At 42.9% G+C, this 26,877-nt stretch overlaps 1 protein-coding gene across 1 annotated transcript in view; it reads right to left on the bottom strand.

Annotated features, from left to right (window-relative positions):
- Nucleotides 1-26,877, bottom strand: part of LOC120921656 — a 60,215-nt gene that overhangs the window by 11,486 nt on the left and 21,852 nt on the right. Inside the window, exons 4-5 of the mRNA XM_040334170.1 lie at nucleotides 17,826-18,158; nucleotides 2,794-3,072 (exon numbers count right to left, since the gene is read on the bottom strand). Of these exons, the coding sequence (XP_040190104.1) occupies nucleotides 2,794-3,072; nucleotides 17,826-18,158 (612 nt within the window). The remainder of the gene's footprint in view (nucleotides 1-2,793; nucleotides 3,073-17,825; nucleotides 18,159-26,877) is intronic.

Here is a 26,877-nt window from a genome sequence, read left to right as displayed (position 1 = left end):
ATATATATATATATATATATATATATATATATATATATATATATATATATATATATATATATATATATATATATATATATATATATATATATATAATTTTTTTTTTTTTTTTTTTTTTATTAAAGGGCTCAGAGGTCCCCAGGGCCCCATGTGGCAACCCCCCCTTTTTTTATTTTTTTTATAAATGTTTATTTTTTTATTAAAAGGTCCAGAGGTTCCCAGGGCCCCCGGGTTTGGCAACCTCCCTTTTTTTGTGTATTTTTTATAAATGTTTTTTTTTATTATTATTAAAGGGCCCAGAGGTTTATTTTTTCTTTTTATTAAAAGGCCCAGAGGTCCCCAGGGCCCCGGATGGCTACATATATTTATATATATTTGTTTTCTTCTTTATTTCTTCTATTTTTTGTAAAGGCCCCCCCGCTTCTCAATTTGCGGCAGCCCCCACGCTTCTCAATTTCAGGCGGCAGCACCCCCACCCCCCTAGGTTCTCTGCTTCAGGGGGCCCATGCCTTAAGCTGTGCAAGGGGCCCCAAAATTCCTGATGGCGGCCCTGCGCATACCTCCCAACACGCACGGATTCTGTGGGACTTTCCCGCACAGACAGCTTCTTCCCGCAGTCCCGCAAAAGGGTTAATTTTCCCGCACTGCAAGAGGAGGCAGCACGGAAGCAGGAGGAACCGGAGCGGTGTGTGGAGGACTGTGGCTGCTGAAGGGAAGAAAGCCGACAGCCGGGCTAATGACAGTCTGTGGCCCCGGCTGTTAGCACAGGTGAGAGGCACTCCCCCCCTCAACAACTGCAAAATCCCCCCCCGCTCAACAACTTTAATGCGCTCCCCCCTGCTCAACAACTTCAATTCGCCCCCCCCCCCCGCTCAACAACTTCGATCCCCCCCAATTCTCGGCTCCAGGGGGCCCCTTCAACACTCAAGCCCAGGGGCCCCCCCCACCCTAAGTCCTGCCCTGGCCACAGGTAACACTGTTGTTATGTACTGGAACGTACCTTGTAGCCAGAGCCTAGTGTGCAGGAGGAGGCCTCTCTTACAGCCCCGGCTCTGGAGCTGCTGGAGTTGGGACAGCAAGCTCGGGAGCGCGGTGAGGTAGGAGTGCCTGGTGATGATAGCAGCCCGGGCACCGTTGGTGGTCCTTCGGGACGGTGGTTGTAGGAGACAGCGTCTCTGGAGCTGGCACAGGCACTGGATAGCAGGAGCTGGTGAAGCAAACCGGGTTAGCAGATAATCAGGTGGGTTAAGCAAGCGTAGTCAGATTCAGGCACAGGGTCTGGTAACGATAGGCAGGAGAGCAGAGCAGGGTCAGAGCAAGCCAAGGGTCAGAGTGGAGAGGGTCAGATGGTCAGACGGAGCCGGGTCGGTTTGAGGTAACAGGTTACAGGTTTCACTGATACAATGCTGCAGATCAGACAGCAAAGTGTCACTGCAGCTGCTTGCTTTTTAAAGGCTGAGTGGCGCCAATCGCGCATTAACGAGCATGCGCGCGTTCCCGCCGTCGTGCGCGTGTAGTAGGCGCATGCGCGCGCACAGATGCGCGCATTTGGCACATATCCGTGTGCATGTGGGACGCGCCTGCGCACATGAATAGGTGATTGGTGCTGATTCTGACCATCAGTAAGTGTGCGCATGCGTGCACGCCGGAGCCTATTGGCAGGTCCCTGACAACTGTACTATTTTCTGATGTGTTTTTAGCATGTCTGGAAACGCAGAGCAAACACAACACAGAGTTGTAGCCTACGGCATAGTTTCTAGTTGTCCCTTATTTAGAGTGCCTGTCCCTCTTCTGGAATCAAATCTATGTGTCCCTCATTCCAAAAGGTTCCTCTTTTAGAAATGTATTTTGAAATAAATATACTGTCAATATAGTGTAGTGTTTCAGTCAAGGAAAAGGGGGGCTGTCTAATGTAAAGGGGTCCAGTGATGCAGGGTGCTTTGTAATGTAAAGGGGTCCAGTGTTGCAGGGTGCTGTGTAATGTAAAGGGGTGCTGTGTAATGTAAAGGGGGCCAGTGTTGCAGGGTGCTGTGTAATGTAAAGGGGTGCTGTGTAATGTAAAGGGGGCCAGTGTTGCAGGGTGCTGTGTAATGTAAAGGGGTGCTGTGTAATGTAAAGGGGTCCAGTGATGCAGGGTGCTGTGTAATGTAAAGGGGTGCTGTGTAATGTAAAGGGGGCCAGTGTTGCAGGGTGCTGTGTAATGTAAAGGGGTCCAGTGATTCAGGGTGCTGTGTAATGTAAAGGGGGCCAGTGTTGCAGGGTGCTGTGTAATGTAAAGGGGTCCAGTGATGCAGGGTGCTGTGTAATGTAAAGGGGTCCAGTGATGCAGGGGGCTGTGTAATGTAAAGGGGTCCAGTGATGCAGGGTGCTGTGTAATGTAAAGGGGTCCAGTGATGCAGGGTGCTGTGTAATGCAAAGGGGTCCAGTGTTGCAGGGTGCTGGGTAATGTAAAGGGGTCCAGAGGTGCAGTTGTGGAGAGGGGGTACACAGTAGAGACAAAAATATATTGAAAGATGCAGGGGGCACAGTGGGGTGTTTTTACATTTTAACATGGGGGGCGCGCTTTTAACCCCAGCTTGCGGTCGAAGAAAGGGTAAAATACGACTGTGTATTGCTGCTGCTGAAGCGGACACCCATGCATGCACACCCCAGACCTGGAAGTGTCGGATCACATGCTAGGTACATGATCCGGCGTAGGAGTGCCATCTTGCCACTGTATAAGATAAAGGGGCGGCAAGTAGTGGGGGAACTAGGAAAGGCAAATTAAACTTCAGCTTTAGGTGATGAGAATACCTGATCTCACAATGCGGGTGGTTGTGTGTAGTGTCCCCTCTCCGACTTGACAGAAGTGCATTTCATTTATTTCGTCATCATATCTGAGCACAGATTCCACCTTCTTCATCCCATCGGCCTCGTCAGTAATATGATGGGTTTCATACTTGGTCAGGGTTGTGTTTTTCACATCGTACCACCTGACCCATGGATCCCGGAACATCCCGATGGTGATACACGTCAGACGCTTCTTCCCATCAACATCAGACAGAGTGCCGACCCGGCTGTGCACATTTAACCCTGATAATAAAAACATAAAACCCATGACATGTTAAGGACCGATCCTAGTGACCACTTAACCCTTTACCCCCATGCTCCAACCCCCTTTTATGTACTACCCCACTAACCCCAATGATACAAGGGACCACGTTGTGGAGTAAAATTGGCCTTCCGGCCTTCTTTATTTAACCAATAAAATTTTAACATAAATAATCGTTTAAATAACTTTTAAATAACTATATACAAATTTCCAACCCTTGGTGGTCTAACGGACCACCCCCTTAACTTGGACACTGGGACAATACTTATCACCTAGGCCTCAGTCGCAAGACACCGACTCGGAGGCAGTATAACCGTCCTCAGTGACCTAACACTTTAACCCCTTCCTGGTTAACACATGCCAACCGAAAGGTACACAATAACCCCCCATACCACGTATGGGTACAAACTTTTCCTACCCCAACTACCAGACTTTTTAGTCTTACAGAGACCCAAAAAACGCCCGCTAGCCAGCCTAAAACTAGGGAGGGTGGGTGGGAAGCTTCTCCCTGTGTTAAAGATGGAGGAGTAACCCACGTCACTTCCTCCGCGCCCGAACCCTCTGTCGCCCCCCACCCCTCTAGCAGGCCAAACCCCACCCCTAACAACTAGCTAGCCAATCGTCAAGGCCAGTCCCTCCCTGTCATGCAGCCCCTCCCCCAAACTTTGTTTGCTCCGTGCCTTTCTGGATCATACACATATTCACAATGTATTTCTGGTCAAACGTTATTTTTAGTTTTGGATGGAAGGAAGAGATATTGGAACCCCTGTCTGGTTTTATTGCTGCCTCTGTTCCCACTGATTTATCTTCTCTGTTTGTGTCCCTTGTTGGAAAAATCCAACATTTCACAGTTGGGAACAGAAGAGGAATAGAGGAGAAAACTTCACCCATTTCGCTGACAACCAAGACAGTATTTTCTGTTTTTAATTATTGTTGTGCCTACAAGACAGGAAGTAAAGAATAATCTCCCCATTGGGGTATAGACTGCCAAACGTCTATTGCAGGAACGTGCAGTCAGGGGAGGGAGGGCCATGAACATAAAAAAAAAAATTAAGCTTCGAGGGTCATAGCTCGGCAACCTGGGATCACAGAGACCCCAAATGTTGAGGGTATGTAGCCTAACTCCTACCCCACCACTGGTATATTTGGGGATCCAACGACCTATGGTTCCAGAGATATGTGGCAGCCTGTCAGAAGATACATACAGAGCAGCCACTTTAAATACAAGCTGGCACACTCTGTTTTCCCTTTTAAGTACCCAGCTGTGGGTCGCCGCCGCGGGACCCGAAAGCCGCCAGTGTCCCACGATCGGTCACAGGAGCAGAAGAATGGGGAGAGGTGAGTGTAAACACACCTTCCCCGTTCTTCACAGTGGCAGTGTCACTGATCGTCTGTTCCCTGATTATAGGGAAAGACGATCAGTGACGTCACAAGCCCAGCCCCGCCCCCCTACAGTTAGAAACACATATGAGGTCACACATAACTCCTACAGCGCCATCTAGTGGTTAACTCCCAAACTGCAATTGTCATTTTCACAGTAATCAGTGCATTTTTATAGCACTTTTTGCTGTGAAAATGACAATGGTCCCAAAAATGTGTCAAAATCGTCCGATGTGTCCGCCATAATGTCGCAGTCACAAAAAAAAAAACGCTGATCGCCGCTAATTGGTGGTAAAAAAAAAATAATAAAAATGCAATAAAACTATCCCCTATATTGTAAACGCTATAAATTTTGCGCAAACCAATCGATAAACGCTTATTGTGATTTTTTTTACCAAAAATATGTAGAAGAATACGTATCGGCCTAAACTGGGGAAAAAAACGTTTTATATATTTTTGGGGAATATTTATTATAACAAAAAGTAAAAAATATTGAATTTTTTTCAAAATTTACATTTTATTTTTGTGAGCTGTGAGTAGGGAAACTGCTCTACACTTGTGACATGAATCGTGGAAATGCTGGATTACGATCGCGTGGGGGGGTCGAATCGAGATTGCCATCTTTTAACAGTTAATCGCGAAGCTCTTTGTCAGACCAGAAGATCTTAAGGGCCAGATTCACAGATGAGATAGGCTGGAGTATCTACTGATACTCCGGCGTATTTTCGAATTTGCAGCGTCATATCTTAATTTGTGATTCACAAACAAGATACGACGACTTTTGGCTAAGATCGTACGCCTTCGGATCTTAGGCTGCAATACTTCGGCCGCCACTGGGTGGAGTTCGCGTTGTTTTCCTGCGTCGGGTATGCAAATGAGCATTTACGGCGATCCACAAAGGTTTTCGCGTTCGTTACGTCGTCGCTAGTAATTTTTTCCCGTCGCAAAGTTACGGCTGCTTTAACATTGCTTAAATTTAGACGAGCCATGTTAAAGTATGGCCGTCGTTCCCACGTCGAATTTCAATTTTTTTTATTTTTTGCGTAAGACGTCCGGGAATACGAAAGTACGTTGCGCACATCGCCGTTCAAAAAAATGACGTCACTTTGCGCAAAGCACAGCGGGAATTTCAAAACGGAGCATGCGCAGTACGTCCGGCGCGGGAGCGCGCCTAATTTAAATGGTACACGCCCCATTTGAATTAGGCGGGCTTGCGCCGGACGCCTTTACGTTACACCGCCGTAAGTTTACAGGCAAGTGCTTTGTGAATCAGGCACTTACGCTGAAAACTTGCGGTGGTGTAACGTAAAGACGATACGTTACGCCGCCGCATTTGTACCTGAATCTGGCCGTAAATGCTTTTTTTAAATGCAGCCTTGGAAAAAAAAAATATAGGAATTAACACAGATGAAAAAAAGTTTAACTTCTAATATTTGGAAAATTAAGGAAATAAATAAAAATACCGTAAATACTGTATATAAAAGAAAATAATAAATAAGGGGAATATGGGGAAAAGGTTGATTAGGGTAAATTCAGGTAAACTAAGGATTAATAAAGGAGTAAATAGGAACACATTGGGCCAGATCCACGTAGGGCAGCGCATTTTTATGTCCGGCGTAGCGTATCTCAGATACACTACGCCACCGTAACTTACAGCGTATTTTCCGTATCCACAAATAATTTGCGCCGTAAGTTACGGCGGCGTAGTGTAAATGTGTCGGCGTAAGGGCGCGCAATTCAAATGACTAAGTTGTGGGCGTGTTTTATGTTAATACGTCTTGACCCCACGTAAATGCAGTTTTTTTTGAAGGGCGCATGCGCCGTCCGTGGGGGTATCCCAGTGCGCATGCTCCAAATTAACCCGCAACAAGCCAATGCTTTCAACGTGAACTTAATTCTACGCAAAGCCCTATTCGCGAACGTTTTACGCAAACAACGGAAAATTCGACGCTGGCCCGACGTCCATACTTAACATTGGCTACGCCTCATATAGCAGGGGTAACGCCGAATAAAGCCTTACGGAAACTACGTAAAAAAATGCGCCGGCCGGACTTACGTTTGTGGATTGGCGTATCTAGCTAATTTGCATACTCGACGTGGAAATCGACGGAATCGCCACCTAGCGGCCAGCGTAAATATGCACCTTAGATCCGACGGCGTACTAAGACGTACGCCAGTCGGATCTAGCCCAGCTTCAGGCGTATCTTGTTTTGTGGATACAAAACAAAGATACGCCGGAGCAACCTCGAAGTTATGCGGCGTATCAATAGATACGCCGTCGTAACTTCTTTGTGGATCTGGCCCATTCTATTTAAGAAAAAAAAACTTCTTTTAACGTGTTAGGTTGCTTTAATTACTTCCAGTGAAACAATCAGAATTTATTGCTTGAACATTACAGACATATTTAGCACTACCCCCGAAGGAGCTGCTGATTAGTTTTGGGCGGCATGTTACCTCTATTCCTTCGCCGTCTAGGGTATATGATGAGAGCTGAGAAGAACTGCAATGTCCACACTTTAGGTGTCTTCTTTTTTGCTTTATTACCCAACGGGGTAAAATAATAAAAGTAGTAGTAGAAGAGGTAGAAAGAATAGTAAGTAGTCGGTTCAGGTGTATAAATTTGTTCGGAAACAGTCCCGCTTCCAGCGATAAAACTTTGTAAATTCAGAACTGACAGGTGACCATCATTCCCAGTGCCGGCCCAAGACATTGTGCTGCCTGGGACCAAGAATGTAATGCTGCCCCCCCCCCCCCCCCAGAAAAAAAAATCACGCCCACCAAAAGGCCCCCACATTCATTATTTTATATCATGATAACTAAAGGGGACCCGTCATGGCTCTATACATGTATATAGGAGTATAAAGAGGACCTGTCATTGCTCTATACATGTATAAAGGAGTATAAAGAGGACCTGTCATGGCTCTATACATGTATAGGAGTATAAAGAGGACCTGTCATGGCTCTATACATGTATATAGGAGTATAAAGAGGACCTGTCAGGGCTCTATACATGTATATAGGAGTATAAAGAGGACCTGTCATGGATCTATACATGTATATAGGAGTATAAAGAGGACCTGTCATGGCTCTATACATGTATATAGGAGTATAAAGAGGACCTGTCATGGCTCTATACATGTATATAGAGGACCTGTCATTACTCTTTACATGTAAAGGAATATCAAGAGGACCTGTCATGGCTCTATACATGTATATAGGAGAATAAAGAGTACTTGACATGGCTCCATACATGTATAAAGGAGTATAACGAGGACCTGTCATGGCTCTATAGATGTATAAAGAGAACCTGTCATGGCCCTATACATGTATAGGAGTATAAAGAGGGCCTGTCATGGATCTATACATGTATATAGGAGTATAAAGAGAACCTGTCATGGCTCTATACATGTATAAAGGAGTATAAAGAGGACCTGTCATTGCTCTATACATGTATATAGAGGACCTGTCGAGACTCTTTACATGTAAAGGAATATAAAGAGGACCTGTCATTGCTCTATACATGTATAAAGAGGACCTGTCATGGCTCTATACATGTATAAAGAAGTATAAAGAGGACCTGTCATGGCTCTATACATGTATAAAGGAGTATAAAGAGGACCTGTCATTGCTCTATACATGTATATAGAGGACCTGTCGAGACTCTTTACATGTAAAGGAATATAAAGAGGACCTGTCATTGCTCTATACATGTATAAAGAGGACCTGTCATGGCTCTATACATGTATATAGGAGTATAACGATGGCCTGTCATGGCTCTATAGATGTATAAAGAGGACCTGTCATGGCTCTATACATGTATATAGGCGTATAAAAGGACCTGCCATGGGCTCTATACATGTATCCAGGAGTATAAAGGGACCTGTGAATTGCCGGCGGCCACAATGTCTTTTGCGCAAACTAATCAATGTACGCTAATTGTGTTGTTTTTTTTTTGGTACCAAAAATATGTAGAAGAATACATATTGGGCGAAACTGCAGAAAATAGTTTATTTTTCTAAATTTTGGGGATATTTATTTTAGCAAAAAGTTAAAAAATATATATATTTATTGCACAAAAAATAAAAACCGCAGAGGTGATCAAATATCACCAAAAGAAAGCTCTATTTGTGGGAAAAAAAGGACATCAATTTTATTTGGGTGGCGGAACAGGCTGGCGGGCATCAGTATGCTGCCCCCCTAAAAGTGCTGCCTGGTACCCATGGTACCACCCGGTCCCATCATAGGGCCGGCCCTGATCATTCCGCCTCTCAGCAAGCATGCATCCTAAAGTTCAAGGCCTCTCCTGAGATACCAGCCTCGTGCTCGGTGCTCACCAAGACAGGTTCTTCATCGAGTGGCTTTCTCCTTCAGGACGGACAGCACAGGACCACTCTGCAACTGTAGACCCAGTCTGACTACCAGGCCTACACAGTAGATCACAACCCGGGACCAACGTGGTACACTTGAACATGCACCCAAGGCCATGAGGGCCACACACGGGGGGGTGGTGGGACGACAGACCAGCGATCGACGACCACGAATCAATTACATACCTCCCAATTTTTCGAGATGGAAACGAGGGACACCTATTAGCAAAAGTATGTAGGCATAGGACACGCCCCCTGTCACGCCCCATTAAAGGAGAAATATACAAAGGAAAAGGATTAGGTAAATCCACAAGTGCTTCTTTTTACCACTCCTATTCCTATATATTGGCTTTTGAAATTTACAAATGCAGCAATTTAGAATTTGGATGAAAGGTTTAGCTCTGGGAAACACTTTTTGATAGATAAAAAGTGCATTTTATATACAACTCTATGGATCAGATCAAAATGAGGAGGAATGAGGGACAGAGGGACATTGCTCCAAATCAGGGACAGTCCCTCGAAATCAGAGACAGTTGGGAGCCATGCAATTACGTCTGTCCCTTAACCACTTCCCTACCGGCCCATAGTAAAATGACGTCCACAAAGAACTTCTGCCGTTCAGAGTGGACGTCATGTGACGTCCTGGGCTTTCCGGGTGGATATCTGAATGATGCCTGCAGCTAGAGGCATCATTCAGATATCCTTCTAAACTGCCGGCGATTCTGCACAACGTAAGAACGATCATAGCGGCGGTTCCGCCGCTAGATCGTTCTTACAGGCGGCGGGAGGGGACATCCCCCCCCTCCCGCCGCCATCCGGTGCTTCTCCGGGCTCTCCCGTGCCATCGGGGGCCCGGAGAACGAATCGTCCGGCGCTCGCAGGAAGCATAGAGATGACTGGTGACCAGATGGTCACCAGTCATCTCTATGACTGTCGGAGGACCCTGCGCGATGTGATGACGTCACGCCCGGGTCCGTAAGTAAACAAAGCCGCGATTGCGGCTGCTAAGCAACCACAAGCATGAGATCGGTGAATTTTTTTTCACCGATTTCATGCTTTCCAGCCTGGAGGAGAGATGTGGGGTCTTACTGACCCCGCATCTCTCCATAAAGAGTACCTGTCACACACATTCCTATTACAAGGGATGTTTACATTCCTTGTAATAGGAATAAAGTGATAAAAAAAAAAAAAAAATTAAAAAAAAAAGTGTAAAAAAGAAATAAATATATATAAAAAAAAAAGAAATAAAAATTTATTTTTTTAACGCCCCTGTCCCCGGTAGCTTGCGCGCAGAAGCGAACGCACACGCAAGTCCCGCCGACATATGTAAACGCCGTTTAAACCACATATGTGAGGTATCGCCGCGGTGCGTTAGAGTGCCAGCAACAATTCTAGCACTAGATCTCCTCTGTAATCTAAACTGGTAACCTGTAAAAAAATTTCAAATCGTTGCCTATGGAGATTTTTAAGTACCGAAGTTTGGCGCCATTCCATGAGTGTGCGCAATTTTAAAGCGTGACATGTTAGGTATCTATTTACTCGGTGTAACATCATATTTCATATTTTACAAAAAAATTGGGCTAACTTTACTGTTTTTAAATTTTTTTAATTCATTGAAACATTTTTTCCCCAAAAAAAGGGCGTTTGAAAAATTATTGCGCAAATACCGTGCAAGATAAAAGGTTTCAATGACCGTCGTTTTATTCCCTAGGGTGTCTGCTAAAAAAAAACATATATAATGTTTGGGGGTTCTGCGTAATTTTCTAGAAAAAAAATTATGATTTGTACATGTAGGAGAGAAGTGCCAGAATAGGCCCGGTATGGATGGGTGTATAACTGCCCGGTATGGAAGAGGTTAAGTACTCCTCCCCCAGCATGCACAGCGAGGCGATCCACCCCCACTGATTGGCTGCTGACGAAAAAAAACCAATATGCCCTGACTCGACTGCTGCCACACTTGGCCTGGGGTGGTACCAACACCCCAGACAGCAATAGTGGTCACTCAGAGTACAGCCATGGCTGGAACAGAGGCCCAAATTTGGCAAAACAACACGGCCAGAGGCAACTGAATCTCTGAAGACCCTCTAAATTTAAGGCAGCGCCAGCTATGAAAGTAGCAGGGAGCTACACATACCTTATATATTTTTTAAAGCAGAGGCCCTAGAAAATAAATTGGTGGGTTTTACAATTTTTTATGTCACGCGTTAATTGCACAGTGTTTTTTTAAACAATTTAAATTCATTTTTTTTTTATTGTAATGCAAAAAAAATTCACTACATAACCCATTTTTTTTGTTAAATATAAAAGATGAAGTTGCGTGGATTAAGTAGATACCAAACATGTTAAACTTTAAAATTGCACACACCGTGCAACAGCAACATCAACGTACATTTTACTATCCACAGGCGACACTTTGAAAGCCTTTACCGTTTGCCACTTTAGTTTTACAGAGGATGTCTAGTGCTAGAATTACTACCCACGATCTGACGTTTGTGGTGATACCTCACATGTGTGGGATAGTCTCTGTTTGCGTGCGAGCGGGACCAAAGTGCGCGCTTGCCTTTGAGCACAAGCACAGGAGGACGGCGCTTTCATACAAAAGTATATACAAAGTATTACACTCACCTCAAAAGGAATGTATATGCGCAGGGCCGCCATCAGGAATTATGGGGCCCCTTACACAGCTTCAGGCAGAGAACCGGGGGGGGGGGTGCTGCCGCCATAAATTGAGAAGCGGGGGGGGGCTGCCGCGGATTGAGAAGCGGGGGGGGCCTTTACACAAAAACGAAGAAATAAAGAAACATATATATAAAAAAAGGGGGGTAGCCATCCGGGGCCCTGGGGACCTCTGGGCCCTTTAATAAAAATAAAAAATATATATAACATTTATTTATTTATTTTTTAAAAAGGGGGTTGCCATCTGGGGCCCTGGGGACCTCTGGGCCCTTTAATAATATATATATATATATATATATATATATATATATATATATATATAAATGTATGTGTGTGTGTATATATATAGATAGATAGATAGATAGATAGATAGATAGATAGATAGATAGATAGATAGATAGATAGATAGATATATATATATATATATATATAAAGAAATTGCAAAAAAGGGGGGTTGCCATCCAGGACCTCTGGGCCCTTTAATAAAAATGAAAAAAAGAAACCTCTGGGCCCTTTAATAATAATAATAATAATAAAAAAATAAATATATAAAAAAAAATATATATATATATATATATATATATATATATATATATATTATATATATATATATATATATATATATATATAATAAAATTAAAAATATAACATTTATGAAAAAAAGGGGGCTTGCCATCCAGGGCCCTGGGGACCTCAGGGCCCTTTAATAATAATAATAAAAAAAATATATATATATATATATATATAATATATATATATATATATATATATATATATATATATATATATATATATATATATATATATGTATATATATATATATGTATATATATATATATATATATAAAAACAAAAATAAAAAAATTAAACATTTATTAAAAAAGGGGGGGTTTGCCACACATGGGGCCCTGGGGACCTCTGAGCCCTTTAATAATATATATATATATATATATATATATATATATAAAAAATATATATAAGACAAAAAAATATATATATAAAAAATATATATTTTTTTTATAAAAAAAGGGGGGTTGCCATCCGGGGCCCTGGGGACCTCTGGGCCCTTTATTAATAATAATAATAATAATAATTAATAATAATAATAATAATAATATTATATATATATGGGACCTCCGGACCTCTAAAAAAAAATGGCTCTTTAATTAAAAAATAAAAATAAAAATATATATAAAAAATATTTTTTTTATAAAAAAATAAATAAAAAAAGGGGGGTTTCCATCCGGGGCCTCCGGGCCCCTGGGGACCTCAGGACCTCTAAAAAAAAAAAAATTGCCCTAAAAAAATTTTTTTTTTTTTTTTTTATTTTTTTAAAGGGGGTTGCCATCCGGGCCCCTGGGGACCTCCGGGCCCCTTACAGGTGTAATGCCTGTACCCCCCTGATGGCGGCCCTGTATATGCGCCTTAAAACTAAATAAACCAGCCGGTCAAAATAGCAACAACCCCCCTGGGACTGGAGAATTGCGGTGACGTCAGCGCGCGCGTTTTCTCATTGGCATATTCATTCCCTTTGATGTAAGTGCAATACTTTGTATACTTTGAATAAACGTTTTAAGGATTGTATGCTATGGTGAGCCTTTTATATTTTGGAGATCCTATCGCTCCCTGGATTGGCATAGGCGTGCGCACAGGGTGTGCCAGGGCACACCCTAATCACCATGTTCTGAGCAGATTCCCCCTGCTGCTTGACTGCAGAGAAAGAGACTGGGGAATCTCTGTGCTCAGACCCTTTCTCAAAAGTGAGACATCAGGGGTCTGTTTAGACCCCTAATATTTCACCAAAGCCCTCCAATGGGGCTCCTAATATAACTGTAAGAAAAAAAAATATCGTAAAAAAATATGGTAAAAAAATGTAAAATAAATGATAAGTAAAATAAATAAAAAAATAAAGATAAACTACTAACACCAATCTCTGCTCTACTGACACTGTCTATTGCCCTGATATATATATATATATATATATATATATATATATATATATATATATATACACACATATGTATGTTTCAATTTTGGGGTGCACACCCTAATTCAATAGGCTGCGCACACCTATGTGGATTGGTGGTCCGTGTGTCTGAAAGGGAGTTCTCCGGATGATGTAAAGTCCCTGGCTGGTTTTGATGTCACTGACCTTCTGTGGAATTAGGTCTGTGCAAGCTGGTAAGCGAGCACTTTGTCTATGGTGGAGTGGCATCTGAAGGTGTGGATATCGTTAAAGCGGAAGTAATGGAGAAAGAAGTTGTACAACAGCTGCAACAGCACTTAGACACCCATAAATGACTCAATCAGTTTCAATCAGGTCCGGGTCACGTAACAGAAACGGCGCTGCTCAAAATATGGGATGACGCCCTAGAGGCCGCAAACGAAGGAGAATCTTGTCTCCTGATCCTGCTGGACCTAAGCGCGGCTTTTGACACTGTAGACCACGGACTACTGCTGGCTAGACTAGCTGAAGTAGCCGGAGTCGCTGAAGGTGTTTTACCCTGGTTCTCCTCCTTCTTGGAAAACCGATCACAAACAGTGAAACTGGGAGCGTTAACTTCTGAAAAACGTACGGTGTCATGCGGAGTCCCTCAGGGATCTCCCTTATCGCCCGTATTGTTTAATATCTATCTTCGCCCTCTCTTTGAAATCATCAGTAACCAGAAGCTACTTTACCACTCCTATGCAGACGACACACAACTGTATTTCCGCATCTGCAACAAAAAGGATCATTCTCTTGGACTAGAGAAATGCCTTACTCTAATAGATAACTGGATGACAAACAGTTATCTTAAACTCAACGGTTCGAAAACAGAACTTCTCCTGTTTCACGCAAACCGGAAAAGTCACCCCGCGTCTACTTGGACACCCCCACCCATTCTGGGTAAAACTATCACCCCTAGCACCAAAGTCAAAAGTCTTGGAGTCATCTTCGACACCTACATGACAATGGACGCACAAATAGGGTCAGTAGTCAGCGGATCTCACCATCTGCTGCGCCAACTACGCAGACTCACGCCCTTTATCCCGAAAGAGGACATTGCAGTCGTGGTGGGAACAATCATCAATTCCAGACTCGACTATGCAAATGACCTCTACCTAGGACTCCCCAAATACCAAATCACTCGTCTGCAAGTCGTTTAAAATATGGTCGCTCGACTAGTGACTGGGAAAAAAACATGGGAATCAATCTCACCTTCACTGAGATCCCTTCATTGGTTGCCCGTAAAAGACAGAATCACTTTCAAGGCACTCTGCCTAATACATAAGTGTATTCAAGGCAACGCCCCCCAATATCTATGCGAAAAAATAAAAGCCCATAACCCCAATCGCATTCTGCGATCCACCAATCAAAACCTCCTCCAGATACCCAAAGCCAGATACAAGTCCAAAGGAGATCGAAGATTTGCAGCCCAGGGACCCAGACTGTGGAATGCACTACCAACCAACCACCATCCGACTGGAGGAGAACCACTTGGCCTTCAGGAGAAAGATTAAAACCCATCTCTTCTGAGGTTGAGGAGCTTCCTTACCCCTGGAATGGAGACAGCGCCCAGAGGCGATTCAGTTTGCATGTGTTGCGCTCTACAAGTTTTTCACTCACTCACTCACTAAACCCATCCATAAAACGGTAGGCGCTGCTAGGTGGGTGCGGGCCACACCCGGGTGACACCCGCTAGAGGGGTGACACCCATGGATAGCGGCAGCTGTGGTGCCGCTAACACCGCCGCTGCCCTACACTAATCCGTGTCTCGCTCTGTGTCAATGGAGCGGACTGAAGCTGCCAGCGCCTCCTCCTCTCTGTTTACATTTAATGAGGAGGAGGAGCCTGAGGGACACACACCGCTGTGTCTACACGTCTGCGGCTGCGCTGTTCTGAGGTCTGTACGGTACTTACACTCTATTTTAAGTAAGTGGACATGTGATGTGTGGCGGGGGAGAGGGGTGCCTATGCTGATGGGGGGTCTGCACCAAATGGGGTGTCTATTCTGCAGGGGTCTGTATTAAGGGGGGATTCTGTACTAAGGGGAGTGTCTATACTGATGGGGGGTCTGAACTAAGGGGGGTGTCTATACTGATGGGGGGTTTGAACTAAAGGGGGTGTCTATACTGATGGGGGGTCTGAACTAAGGGGGGTGTCTATACTGATGGGCAGGGCCGCCATCAGGAATTATGGGGCCCCTTACACAGCTTCAGGCATGGGCCCCCTGGAGCAGAGAATCGGGGGGGGGTCCTTTACAAAAAAAAGAAGAAATAAGGAAAAATATATATAAAAAAGGGGGGTTGCCATCTGGGGCCCTGGGGACCTCTGGGCCCTTTAATATTTTTTTGTTTTTATGAGCCCTTTAATAAAAAAAAAAAAGGAAACCTCTGGGCCCTTTAATAATAATAAAAAAGAAATATATATATATATATATATATATATATAAAAAAATAAAAATAAACATTTATAACAAAAAAAGGGGGGGGGGTTGCCATCCAGGGCCCTGGGGACCTCTGGGCCCTTTAATAATAAAATATATATATAAAAAAAAATAAAAAAAATAAACATTTATAAAAAAAAGGGGGGGTTTGCTACATGGGGCCCTGGGGACCACTGAGCCCTTTATTAAAAAAATATATATATACAAAAAAAAGAAATAAAGAAAATAAATAAATAAAATATAAAAAAAAATTATAAAAAAAGGTGGTGGCCCTGGGGACCTCTGGAAAAAATTGTCCCTTTAATAAATAATAAAATAAAAATATATTTTAAAAAATATATATTTTTTTTTATAAAAATAAATTAAAAAGGGGGGGGGGTTGCCATCTGGGCCATGTGGGCCCTCCGGGCCCCTGGGGACCTCCGGACCCCTAAAAAAAAAAATTGGCCCTTTAATAAAAAATAAAATAAAAATATATTTTAAAAAATATATTTTTTTATAAAAAATAGATAAAAAAAAGCGGGGGTTGCCATCTGGGGCCCTGTGGGCCTCCGGACCCTTAAAAAAAAAACATTGTCCCTTTAATAAAAAATAGAATAAAAATATATTTTTAAAAAAATATATATATTTTTATAAAAAAATAAATGAAAAAAGGGGGGTTGCCATCTGGGGCCCTGGGGACCACCGTACCGCTTACAGGAGTACTGCCTGTATCCCCCTGATGGCGGCCCTGCTGATGGGGGGTCTGAACTAAGGGGGGTGACTATACTGATGGGGGGTCTGAACTAAGGGGGAGTCTATACTGATGGAGGTTCTGAACTATGGGGGGAGTATATACTGATGGGGGTCTGTACTAAGGGGGGGTGTCTATACTGATGGGGGTCTGAGCTAAGGGGGGGTGTCTATACTGATGACGGGTCTGTACCAAGGGGGATTCTATACTAATGGGGGGTCTGAACTAAGGGGGGATTCTATACTGATAGGGGTCTGCACTAAGGGGGATTCTATACTAACAGAGGGTGGTCTGTACTGAGGGAGGGGGGTCTGTTCTTAGTGGGGGGGTCTATCCTGACGGAGGGTGGTCTGTAGTTAGTGGGGTCTGTACTGAGGGGGGACTATAGTTGGTGGACTGGGGGGTGACACCAATTTTTTCTGCACCAGGTGACACCAACCCTAGTGACGTCACTGCTTTCGGGGATGTGCCTGAAATGTAACACTCCCATTGGTTGAGCTTTCAATCAAACTGTCAAACCATCCAATGGCTGGTGTCATAACTCATCATGTGAGCAGCATTATGGCAGTTGTAGATTAAACAGAGGCCAAGATGGCGTCTTCCTTGGCTGAAAACGATAGGAGGTTTTACTTATACTTTAAACAACATTTGCTTCACGTTTGGATTTTATTTGATCACTGGTGTTCGGAGCATTCAGTTTCTATTCTAATTACAGCGCAACTCTCTTTATGAACATTTGCTTTGGGACCAAGATATATCTCACAGAAGAGTTGCTGCTTTGATGTTTTGCATATATAGGTCTTTAGTGCAGTTTTTTACCTGTTTTGATACATCTTTTTTCCCTGTATCCCTTTTTTTTCGCCTGTTTTGAGCATCTACTCCAATGTGGCCTTTCCTTTTTAGTGGCCTAGCTACCACCATAAATGCCTTAGGACTGCATAAGTGTGTCTGTTGGCCCTCTGTTCTCCCTGGTCTGTGATGGTCTTTGGTCTCATCTTGCATTTGCAGTCTTGCACACCCCAGTAGGGTTTGGTTGCAGGCTGGGATTTGATTTTCCTAGACCAGATGAATTATGTACTTCTCAACTCCACCCATTAACGGGATGAAACCCTCAAAGCAACGCAATTGTGTTATAGAGAATCACAACTTACCGCTTATCGATAATTCTACCTTCTGTATGCCTGCGTTCAAAGTATTAGCAGCGTGGCAATAATAAGTCCCCACATCAGCGAATGTGACTCCTCTGAGTGTAAGGCCCAGGTCTCCTTGTGGAAATTTTGTGGAGAGTTTTGTACGTCCTTTATACCGAGAATCCTGTTCTAAGTGATGTTCCCGGCCCATCTGGAATGAGTGGATGCATGATTTAATGTTTTCTTCTTCCTTCTTCCAGATCAATGTCAACTTCTCTAGTCCTCGTATAAAGGGGAATGAGCAGGGTAGCTGGGCGGTGCCATATAGGAAAGTGCTTACATCATATGTGACATCTGTAGGACAAAAAACAAATATTACCCAAAATTTACCAGATCTGTGTCGTTAGTAGGTCTTAGGGGCAGCCCAAGCTCTATGTGCTAAAGAGATTGAGGCCCGGATTGAGATAGGAGTTACGACAGCGTATCTCCGGATACGCCATCGTATCTCTGAGTTGCAGCGTCGTATCTCTGCGACTGATTCTTAGAATCAGCTACGCATAGATTTCCCTAAGATCCGACCGGCGTAAGTCTCTTACACCGTCGTATCTTAGGCTGCATATTTACGCTGGCCGCTAGGTGGCGCTTCCGTCGATTTACGTGAGGAATATGCAAATTAGGTAGATACGCCGATTCAGAAACGTACGTCCGCCCGGCGCATTTTTTTACGTCGTTTATGTTAGGCTTTTTCCGGCGTAAAGTTACCCCTGCTATATGAGGCATATCCTATGATAAGTATGGACGTCGGGCCAGCGTCAAATTTTCCGTCGATTACGTCGTTTGCGTAAGTCGTTCGCGAATAGGGCTGGGCGTAATTTACGTTCACGTCGAAAGCATTGGCTTTTTGCGGGTTAATTTGGAGCATGCGCACTGGGATATGTTCATCCATGGACATACATAGCACCCAGCTTCCCCTGCTAACAATCTGAATGAAAGCAGCATGAGCCTATTGCTCCACTACCCTTAGTGTCCTCCTCTGCACCTGGAAGATCAGAGAAGTGGCACAGATTACTAAGAACTGAAGGCGATGGGGACTTGGGGGCACAGAAAGGTAGTGGGTATACAATAACTCGAACTTTCCCCCCCGGAAGAAATGTCCTAGCTTTTAAACGAATGGGAAAACTGCCAAAAACCACCGGACAAAAAAAGAGAACCTGCTCCCTTTTTTCCCACCGGGATTGCCGGCGGACTTTTTCAGGGCAGTTTTCCTATGGGAAAAACTGCGATGGAGCATACACATGGCCGAGATTCCTGACCAAAGCTCTCATCTGAGTTTTCCCAACGAGAAAACCTCTCGTGTGTACGGGGGAAAAGTTACCGAGCAGGTTCTCGGTTTTCCCCCGGGATTTCCATTGGATCTTTTCCTGTGGGAAATCCCGCTTGTGTGTACTAGGCAACAGACTTAACTAGTTAGTGATGTCAGAGGATGAAAACCCTGGAGCCTCCATCTTCCAATACAAGTCAGCAACATCAACTCGCATTTTTTATTATTTGCAGGAACCAAAAAAAGTCCACAAGAGTAACTAAGTCTAAAGATGAAGAACACAGATATCTCAGGAGTGCTTTAGAAGTTTGTGGCTACTCAGACTGGGCTTTCTTTAAAATGTCCATAAGGTCAATTAAAATCACAAGTAATATAGTCATCCCATATGTAGCTGGAGTGTCGGAAAAACTAAGAAGGGTCTTTGACAAACATCACATCCCTGTGTCCTTCAAGCTCAACAATGCACCGAGACAGAATCTTGTACATCCAAAAGATCCAACACCTAAACCCAAACAAAGTGATTTGGTATTTGCAGTGCAGTATAGTGAGGAATTTTCTTCTGCATTAGGGAGATAAAAGCAAAACGAACTGATGGCTCAACATAGGAGACCATAGGAGAGGAACTCTGCAGGTTAGGATTTTTCAGCCTTCCTACACCTGAAAGTATGGGCAACAACTTTTTTTCATTTTGGATGAAGTAGGGGAGGGTTATAACCCCTGTCAGGTTCTATTTGCCATCTGTGTCCCGTTGAGAAGATTTACCTTGACTTATTGTCCCATAGCCAAAACAGGAAGTGAGAGGAAATCCCTGCAAATTAAGAGAATTCATTGGGCCATCTAGGTCACCTGAACTAGTGTCCACATTGAACGATTTCCCCTCTATAACTGTTCTAGGGACAACACAAAATTTGGAATTTTCTTTTACTTTCTCTTTCAACTGTCGTGCGTTTTATTGAGAAAATAATAATAATATATTCAATATTTTATCAGCAAAAATATGGAAAGTCCATTAAGCCTCAAATTTGAGATGAGACATTGATATGGAATTATTTCAGCCAGTGAAGGCTAAACAACCTTGGCTCATGTTTGACCAAGTTCCCAATACATCAGCCATCTCCTGATTTTTACAACTCCTGTTCTCAAACAGAGAGTTCAAAAACAATGATAATAGCTTTCTCACCAAACCAGGCGTTTTGAACTGGTTTCAAGTGAGAAGATATCCCCATTGTGGGGTAGTTTTCATGGACACTAGTGTTGGCTTTAGTCATCCTAACACAATGGACCATGTTGACCAGCGAAGAGTCTCTAAGAAGAGGATATTTACACAGCTGAGCTATTAAACTGTCTTTATTAAGAGACAGTTTAAAGTCCAAGCCCCACAAACCAATGTACAAGTTTGCAGTATTAATACACATGGTATTAAAAGAATATATGTTGATATGAAATAAATAAGAAATAATGTTAGATTATCAATGACATCTTCGGACCGAGGGAAATATATGACCATCACATCCATAAGTTAGAACTTTGTTAGAAGAAAGAATTATATGAGAAATTTGTTTTATTAATAGAAGTGCATTAAAGAAGCTAATCAACATTATGAAAGAGATCACATTGTGATTATAAAAATGTGAATTAACCTGTAACACATATCCATCAAACACATATCAAAATAATTCATGTATCCACATTAATAATAATTTTGCATTTGATTGAGAGATGTAAACCTATGCATTGATTGAAAAGACATATAAATAAGCATATATCGAAATCAACAATATACTAATTGTATCATATCAAATATAAAGTTACCAGAGTTGCCAGAATGTGTATGTGTATAGGTATATATAGATATATATGTATACATATATATTGATAGTTTCCCCAAAAATATAAATATCAACGTATAGATTATCTCACAATAAAGGTGAGGCACCTAGTGGTTGAAAGTGATATTACTTGAGGTTCTCAAAGCCCAGAGAACAAGTTAATTATTATTAAGCTGTCAGCCAATAGAAACCAGACACGTCTTGACAGGAACTCCCATATGTGCCATGAACGTATGAGTGGAAGACACATATTGAGTATGCAGAACTTGGTATAATTTTTATAGTCCTATTGTTCTGATCGATATAAAATTAGAGAGTGAGAGAGCTCAGAGAGGGAGGAAAAAGGGAATCGATCAGCCCAGGGGAGGGAGCCCAGGGGCAATGAAAGAAGACCCCAAGGAAGACCCCATCAATAGTAGCACCCCATGAGAGCAGGAATGAAGCAATGACTGAAGTATGATGGAGGGAGGACTGACTCCGATGGGAAGGGGCGCACTTGCACTATGCATGAAGACTGCAACCATTTTAGCTCTGGTCACTTGCCAGTAGGAAATAGCCATTTTTGGAATTGGTAACTATGTCATTTTTGATTTTATCTGAAATCTATTATTGTTCCCTAGAAATGTTGAAATATTGAAGTATTGAATATCCTGTAGTGATGGTTTGTTCTCATAATCAATAACTGATAATTTTTCCTTAAAGAGTACAGTTTTAATTATATTTTTATTTTTACATATTTCCAATTTTATTGACAAAACAAATGTCCAATATATTTCACATTGTTAACAACTTACTTACCTGCAGAATAGTAACAGTTGGGCATGTGAAATAGATGCTTTTGTTTCATTGTCATTTACATAAAGTTATCTTGAGAACTTACCATGACACAAATCAAAGGTACTGCATGCCCATTTTGGGGGTATTTTATTGACTTTCAAGTCGTTCATGTAACGCAACTGGTATTTTAATTTCATGTAAATATTCATATTTTGTCTACCAATAAATTAGCTATTTTGTATGATCACACGTCTCCGTGAATAAGTTTCATATTATAGACTATGTCATATAGATTGACTTGTATTTAAAAATCTCCTCATTATCAAAGAATTCAATATAAATTACTGTGCGGGTAAAAATGACCTTAAAAAAGCACAACACAATGATAAAGATAAACTTGATCTAGTGCTCACTTCCCGAAAGGGCACACTGAATAGTCCCAGGTTCTTTTCCCTAGTTAGTGTAAAAACTGCCAGGCACACAGTAACAGTCACTTTTATGGCTCAAGGTTCAGTCTAGGGGTGTCTGGGCTAGGCTCCTGTTACTTAATGAGCAGCTCTTTTCTTTCAGTGCTCAGAAGCTGCTTAGCTGTCGGTTATTACCAGCCACTTATTGTTACCACAGTCCTGGTTACCATTAACCTGCCTCCTATGTCCAGCCTACAGCCAGCCCATTTGGCTATTTAAGCAGCTTATCTCATTTCCTCCTTGCCCTTTTGTGGTCTATTATTTATAAGTGTATCCCTTCCTGTGCTCCTGTGTATGACTTGGCCTGGCTGACTTCCATTCTGATTTATTTTTCTGATTTTTGCTCCTGACTATGCTGACTTCTGGTTTCCTGAGCCCGGCTCATCTGATGACCCACTCTGGCATCCAAACTATTTCTTCTGTTTTTTTACTACGTTCCTGAACTGTGTTATTTTTGTCATTTCATTAAAGATGTGATTTTAACTGCACTTTCTGTCTCCATCTGGTTTATGGTTCCTGACAAGGGGTATCTTTTGATACTTTATTATAAATCAAACTTGGATAGGGTGCAGTGAGCTGTGGGATATTCCAGTAACACAGTGCAACAATCAGAGGACACTCTTTACTTTGTCTATACTTTTTAGTGCAGTCCCTCTAGAAGCATCTAAGCCTCAAAAGGAATGTCCCAAGTGAGCACTGGCACTGATGTACAGGGGATAGTATAAGCACACAGTCACTGGGATTCTACACTCAGTTCTGTACTCAAAATGTCCTTGGATGCTTGGAATCTTTTCATTTTATAGAGGAGCTGGAAGACCTCATTACGTATGAATGGGAAAAATCAGATAAGAGATCCAACCTGAATAGGTTAGCCAAATTATATCCGCTAAAGGTGAATTTGTTAATTCCTCCACCGGTGGTAGTTGCTTCCCTAATGTGATTCGCAAGACATGTAACCCTCCCAATAGAGGATGCAGTAACCTTCCGGGACGTGCTGGACCAGAAGATAGAGCAGGATTTGAAAAAAAGCAGGGGGGCATGTAGACCAGCAGTAGCAGCAGCTTCAGTCGGTAAAGCGATCTCTGGATGGTCTGCTAATATAGAAAAATCCATACGTGAAGGAGCTGACCAAGAGAAAATAATTTGTTCTCTTCAAGAACTGAAACTAGCAGGTGATTTTGCTGCAAGATTCCTTACGATGGAGTTAATCTTTTTGGTTCAAAAATGGACTCAGCGATCTCCAAAGTGACAGGGGGTAAGTCGGGATTGATTCCCTCTGATAGAAGGCCTAAACCTCAGAAGGGTCCTGCTTTCAAACGCAACCTTCCAGAAAGGTATAGGCAAGCAAGGTCGTATAAGCCAGGAAGAGAGTTCAAGAGAAACTGGAAGAATCCACAATCCTCTTTTTTGAGGCTTCAAAATCCAAGATGACCCCATCAGTGAATAACCAGAAGTCTTTTTGAGGGTACGCCCATCCTGCCTGTGAAAGTGGGAGCAAGGTTTAGAAAATTCAAACAGGTCTGGATGGATCACATAAAGGATGCTTGGAAACTGTCCACAATAAAACATGGGCACAAATGGAGGTTCTTAGACGGGTTGCCCAAGGGCCATTTCCAGCCAACCAGACTTCCCTCTTCACCAGTCAAGAGGAAGTTACTCCTAAGTATGTGGCAGATCTGGAAAGCAAGGGGGCAATTCTGGAAGTTCCAACCTCTCAAAGAGGAAGTGAGTACTACTCTCCTCTATTATTAATAAAGAAGAATGTGATGGACTTAAAGGGACTCAACAAAGGAATTCAGATCAAAGCCTTCAAATTGGAGAGCCTCCATTCAATCCTATTAGCCATAAACTTAGGAGACTGGATGCTGTCAGTAAATTTATTGGACGCCTATCTACATGTGCCTATACACCACACATTTTCAAAAATATCTGCAATTTTCATTCAATCATCGATATTTCCAATTCGAATGTCTCTCGTTCTGCATCTCCTCCACTCCCAGGACTTTCACAAAAACTCTCCTTCCAGTGATTGCATTTCTATTTGGACAACATTTTGCTTCTAGCAGACAGTCAAGATAAGCTGATTTATCACCGGGAGATATTGATCAACACACTTTAGAGTTTCGAGTGGTTAATCAACTGGAAAAAAAGCAATCTTCAACCTACACAGAACATGATCTTTCTAGGGGCAGAAATCAACACTGTCAAACAAAGTCAGTCTACCTCGAGAAAAGATAGATCCATTAGTTCGGAAGTTAAAAAGATAAATGACAACATTTCTTCCAGCAAGAGTCTGTCTAAGCACATTAGGCTTGATATCGGCCACTTTCCCTGATGATCTAGTGGGCACAGTGGCACATGAGGGAGATGCAATCCTCATTCCTCAACCAATGGAATGGCACATCAATGCTCCAGCCAATTGCCATTTACCGCAGAGGAAAACAGTCGGTTTGGTGGTGGATGAATACAGACAACCTCAAAAGGCACAGACCTATAGTTCACCCAGAATCAGAGGTAATCACATCAGATGCCAGTCAAACAGGATGGGGAGCCCACTATTGGGAACAGGCGGTTCAGGGTCAATGGCAATTTCATGCTGTGGGCATGGTTTTGAATGTTCTTGAACTCAGAGCAGTCTTTCAAGCCCTACTAGCGTTTGGCCAATCCGTGAGGGGGAAAAGTGTCCTAATACAGATGGACAACAAAGTAGCGGTAACATACATTCAGAGACATGGGGATACCAGGAGCAGTACCTTACTACAGGAGGTTTTCCCCATCCTGGAATGGGCCCAGTTATTCCTAACGGATCTACGGGCAGTGTATGTTCTGGCAGCACAGAACTTTATAGCCGATCGGTTGAGCAGAGATTTCCTGTGAGGCCTCGTACACACCACCCAACATGTCCGATGAAAACGGTCCGCGGACCGTTTTCATCAGACATGTCCGCTGGGATGTTTTGGTCTGATGTGTGTACACACCATCAGACCAAAATCCCCGGGGACAGAGAACGCGGTGACGTATACGACACCGACGTTCTCTGACGCGGAAGTTCAATGCTTCCATCTGCGGAGGGCGTTGACTGTCTTGTCCATCCATGGAACGTTCGTCTGGGGTACATATTCCCACCAACACCTCTAATTGCGAGGTTCCTGCCCAGACTCTGGAGGTCATCATCCTTAGTAATAGCAGTGATCCCTTTCTGGCCCAGGAGGCCTTGGTTCACGACTCTACTGCAGCTCAGCATGGAAGATCCACTACCTTTTCCACTGTCTCAGGATCTGCTTCACCAGGGACAATTCCTCCATCCAGATCCGGAGAGACTTCATCTAATGGCATGGATGTTGAGAGGAATCGGTTCCTAGAACAAGGCTTTTCAAAGGAAGTTGTTTCAATGCTACACTAAGCAAGGAAGTGTTCAACCAATGTTGCTTACGGTAGGATATGGGAGAGATTCACGATCATGGCCCAGCAGAATGGATGGGATCCACTACATCCACAGGCTTCGCAGATCTTGAGTTTCTTCAAACAGGCTTATCTAAGGTACTCCGTTTAAGTACCCTAAAAGTTCAGATTTAAGCATTATCAGCAAAAACAGGGTTTAGATGGGCCTCACACCCTCTCATAATCCAATTTATAAAAGCTTGTGTTAAGATCAGGCTTCCAAGAAGACCGACATTTCCATCATGGGATTTATCAGTAGTCCTGAATATTCTGTCAGGTTCACCCTTTGACCCAGCTGATTTGATCACATTATGAAATTTAATACTGAAATTCACATTTCTTATTGCCATCACGTCAGCGAAAAAAGACTCTGAGATTCAGGCGTTAATGATTTCACGACCGTATTCGATCTTTTACCCAGACAGGGTGGTTCTGAAACCCTCAGACCGTTTTACTCCAAAGGTGTCATCATCTTTCCACTACAATTAAGGAAATCAACCTTCCTTAATTTACTAATGTTCAAGGGCAACCACATGCCTTGGACATTATATGACCACTATTAGGAACTAACTGACAGCTACTGTTTCTTTCAGGAAGACCGAAAATCTATTGGTGATTCCTCACAGAGCAGAACCATCACATCTTGGTTGGTCAAGGTCATCAAGAAAGCCTACAACATTCAGAACCTGGAGACATTAGGGCTCATTCAACAAGGGCAGTGACAACTTCCTGGGCAGCATATTGCAGGGTGTCACCAGAGACAATCTGCAGGGCAGCAACCTGGTCCTCCAGGCATACATTCATGTCCCACTACCAGTTAGATTCAGCTTAGTTATCAACAGTAGAGTTTGGTAGATCAGTTATTCGGGCCAATTCTACTGCCATATGATGAATACATTCTGTTACTTTACTTGAACCCTCCCGACTGGCGAGTTGCATCAGGAAAACTGAAAATTGTACTGTATACTCACCTTTCTGTAAATTGCCTTTCCTGACGCATCTCCATGGCAGCACACAGCATCCCACCCTTCATTAGATGATAGGTGCAGAGAATGAGGTGGAGTGCCTCTCCTTCAAAATGTATAGCTCACCTATCCTGTCTGGTTGTGGGGGCGGAGTCAGAAACCAGTGTGTATCATGAGTGGACTCTAAAGCCTTTTTTACACATTTTTTGAACATTGTTTTCAAGTACGGTATATTTATGTCATGGTTTTACCTCTCTGCAGGCTTCTTTCATC

Source organism: Rana temporaria (assembly GCF_905171775.1).
Source record: "Rana temporaria chromosome 2 unlocalized genomic scaffold, aRanTem1.1 chr2l, whole genome shotgun sequence".
Classification (NCBI taxonomy): Eukaryota; Metazoa; Chordata; class Amphibia; order Anura; family Ranidae; genus Rana; species Rana temporaria.
Note: the sequence above shows the minus strand (reverse complement) of the source record. Positions and strands in the feature narration are given on the sequence as shown.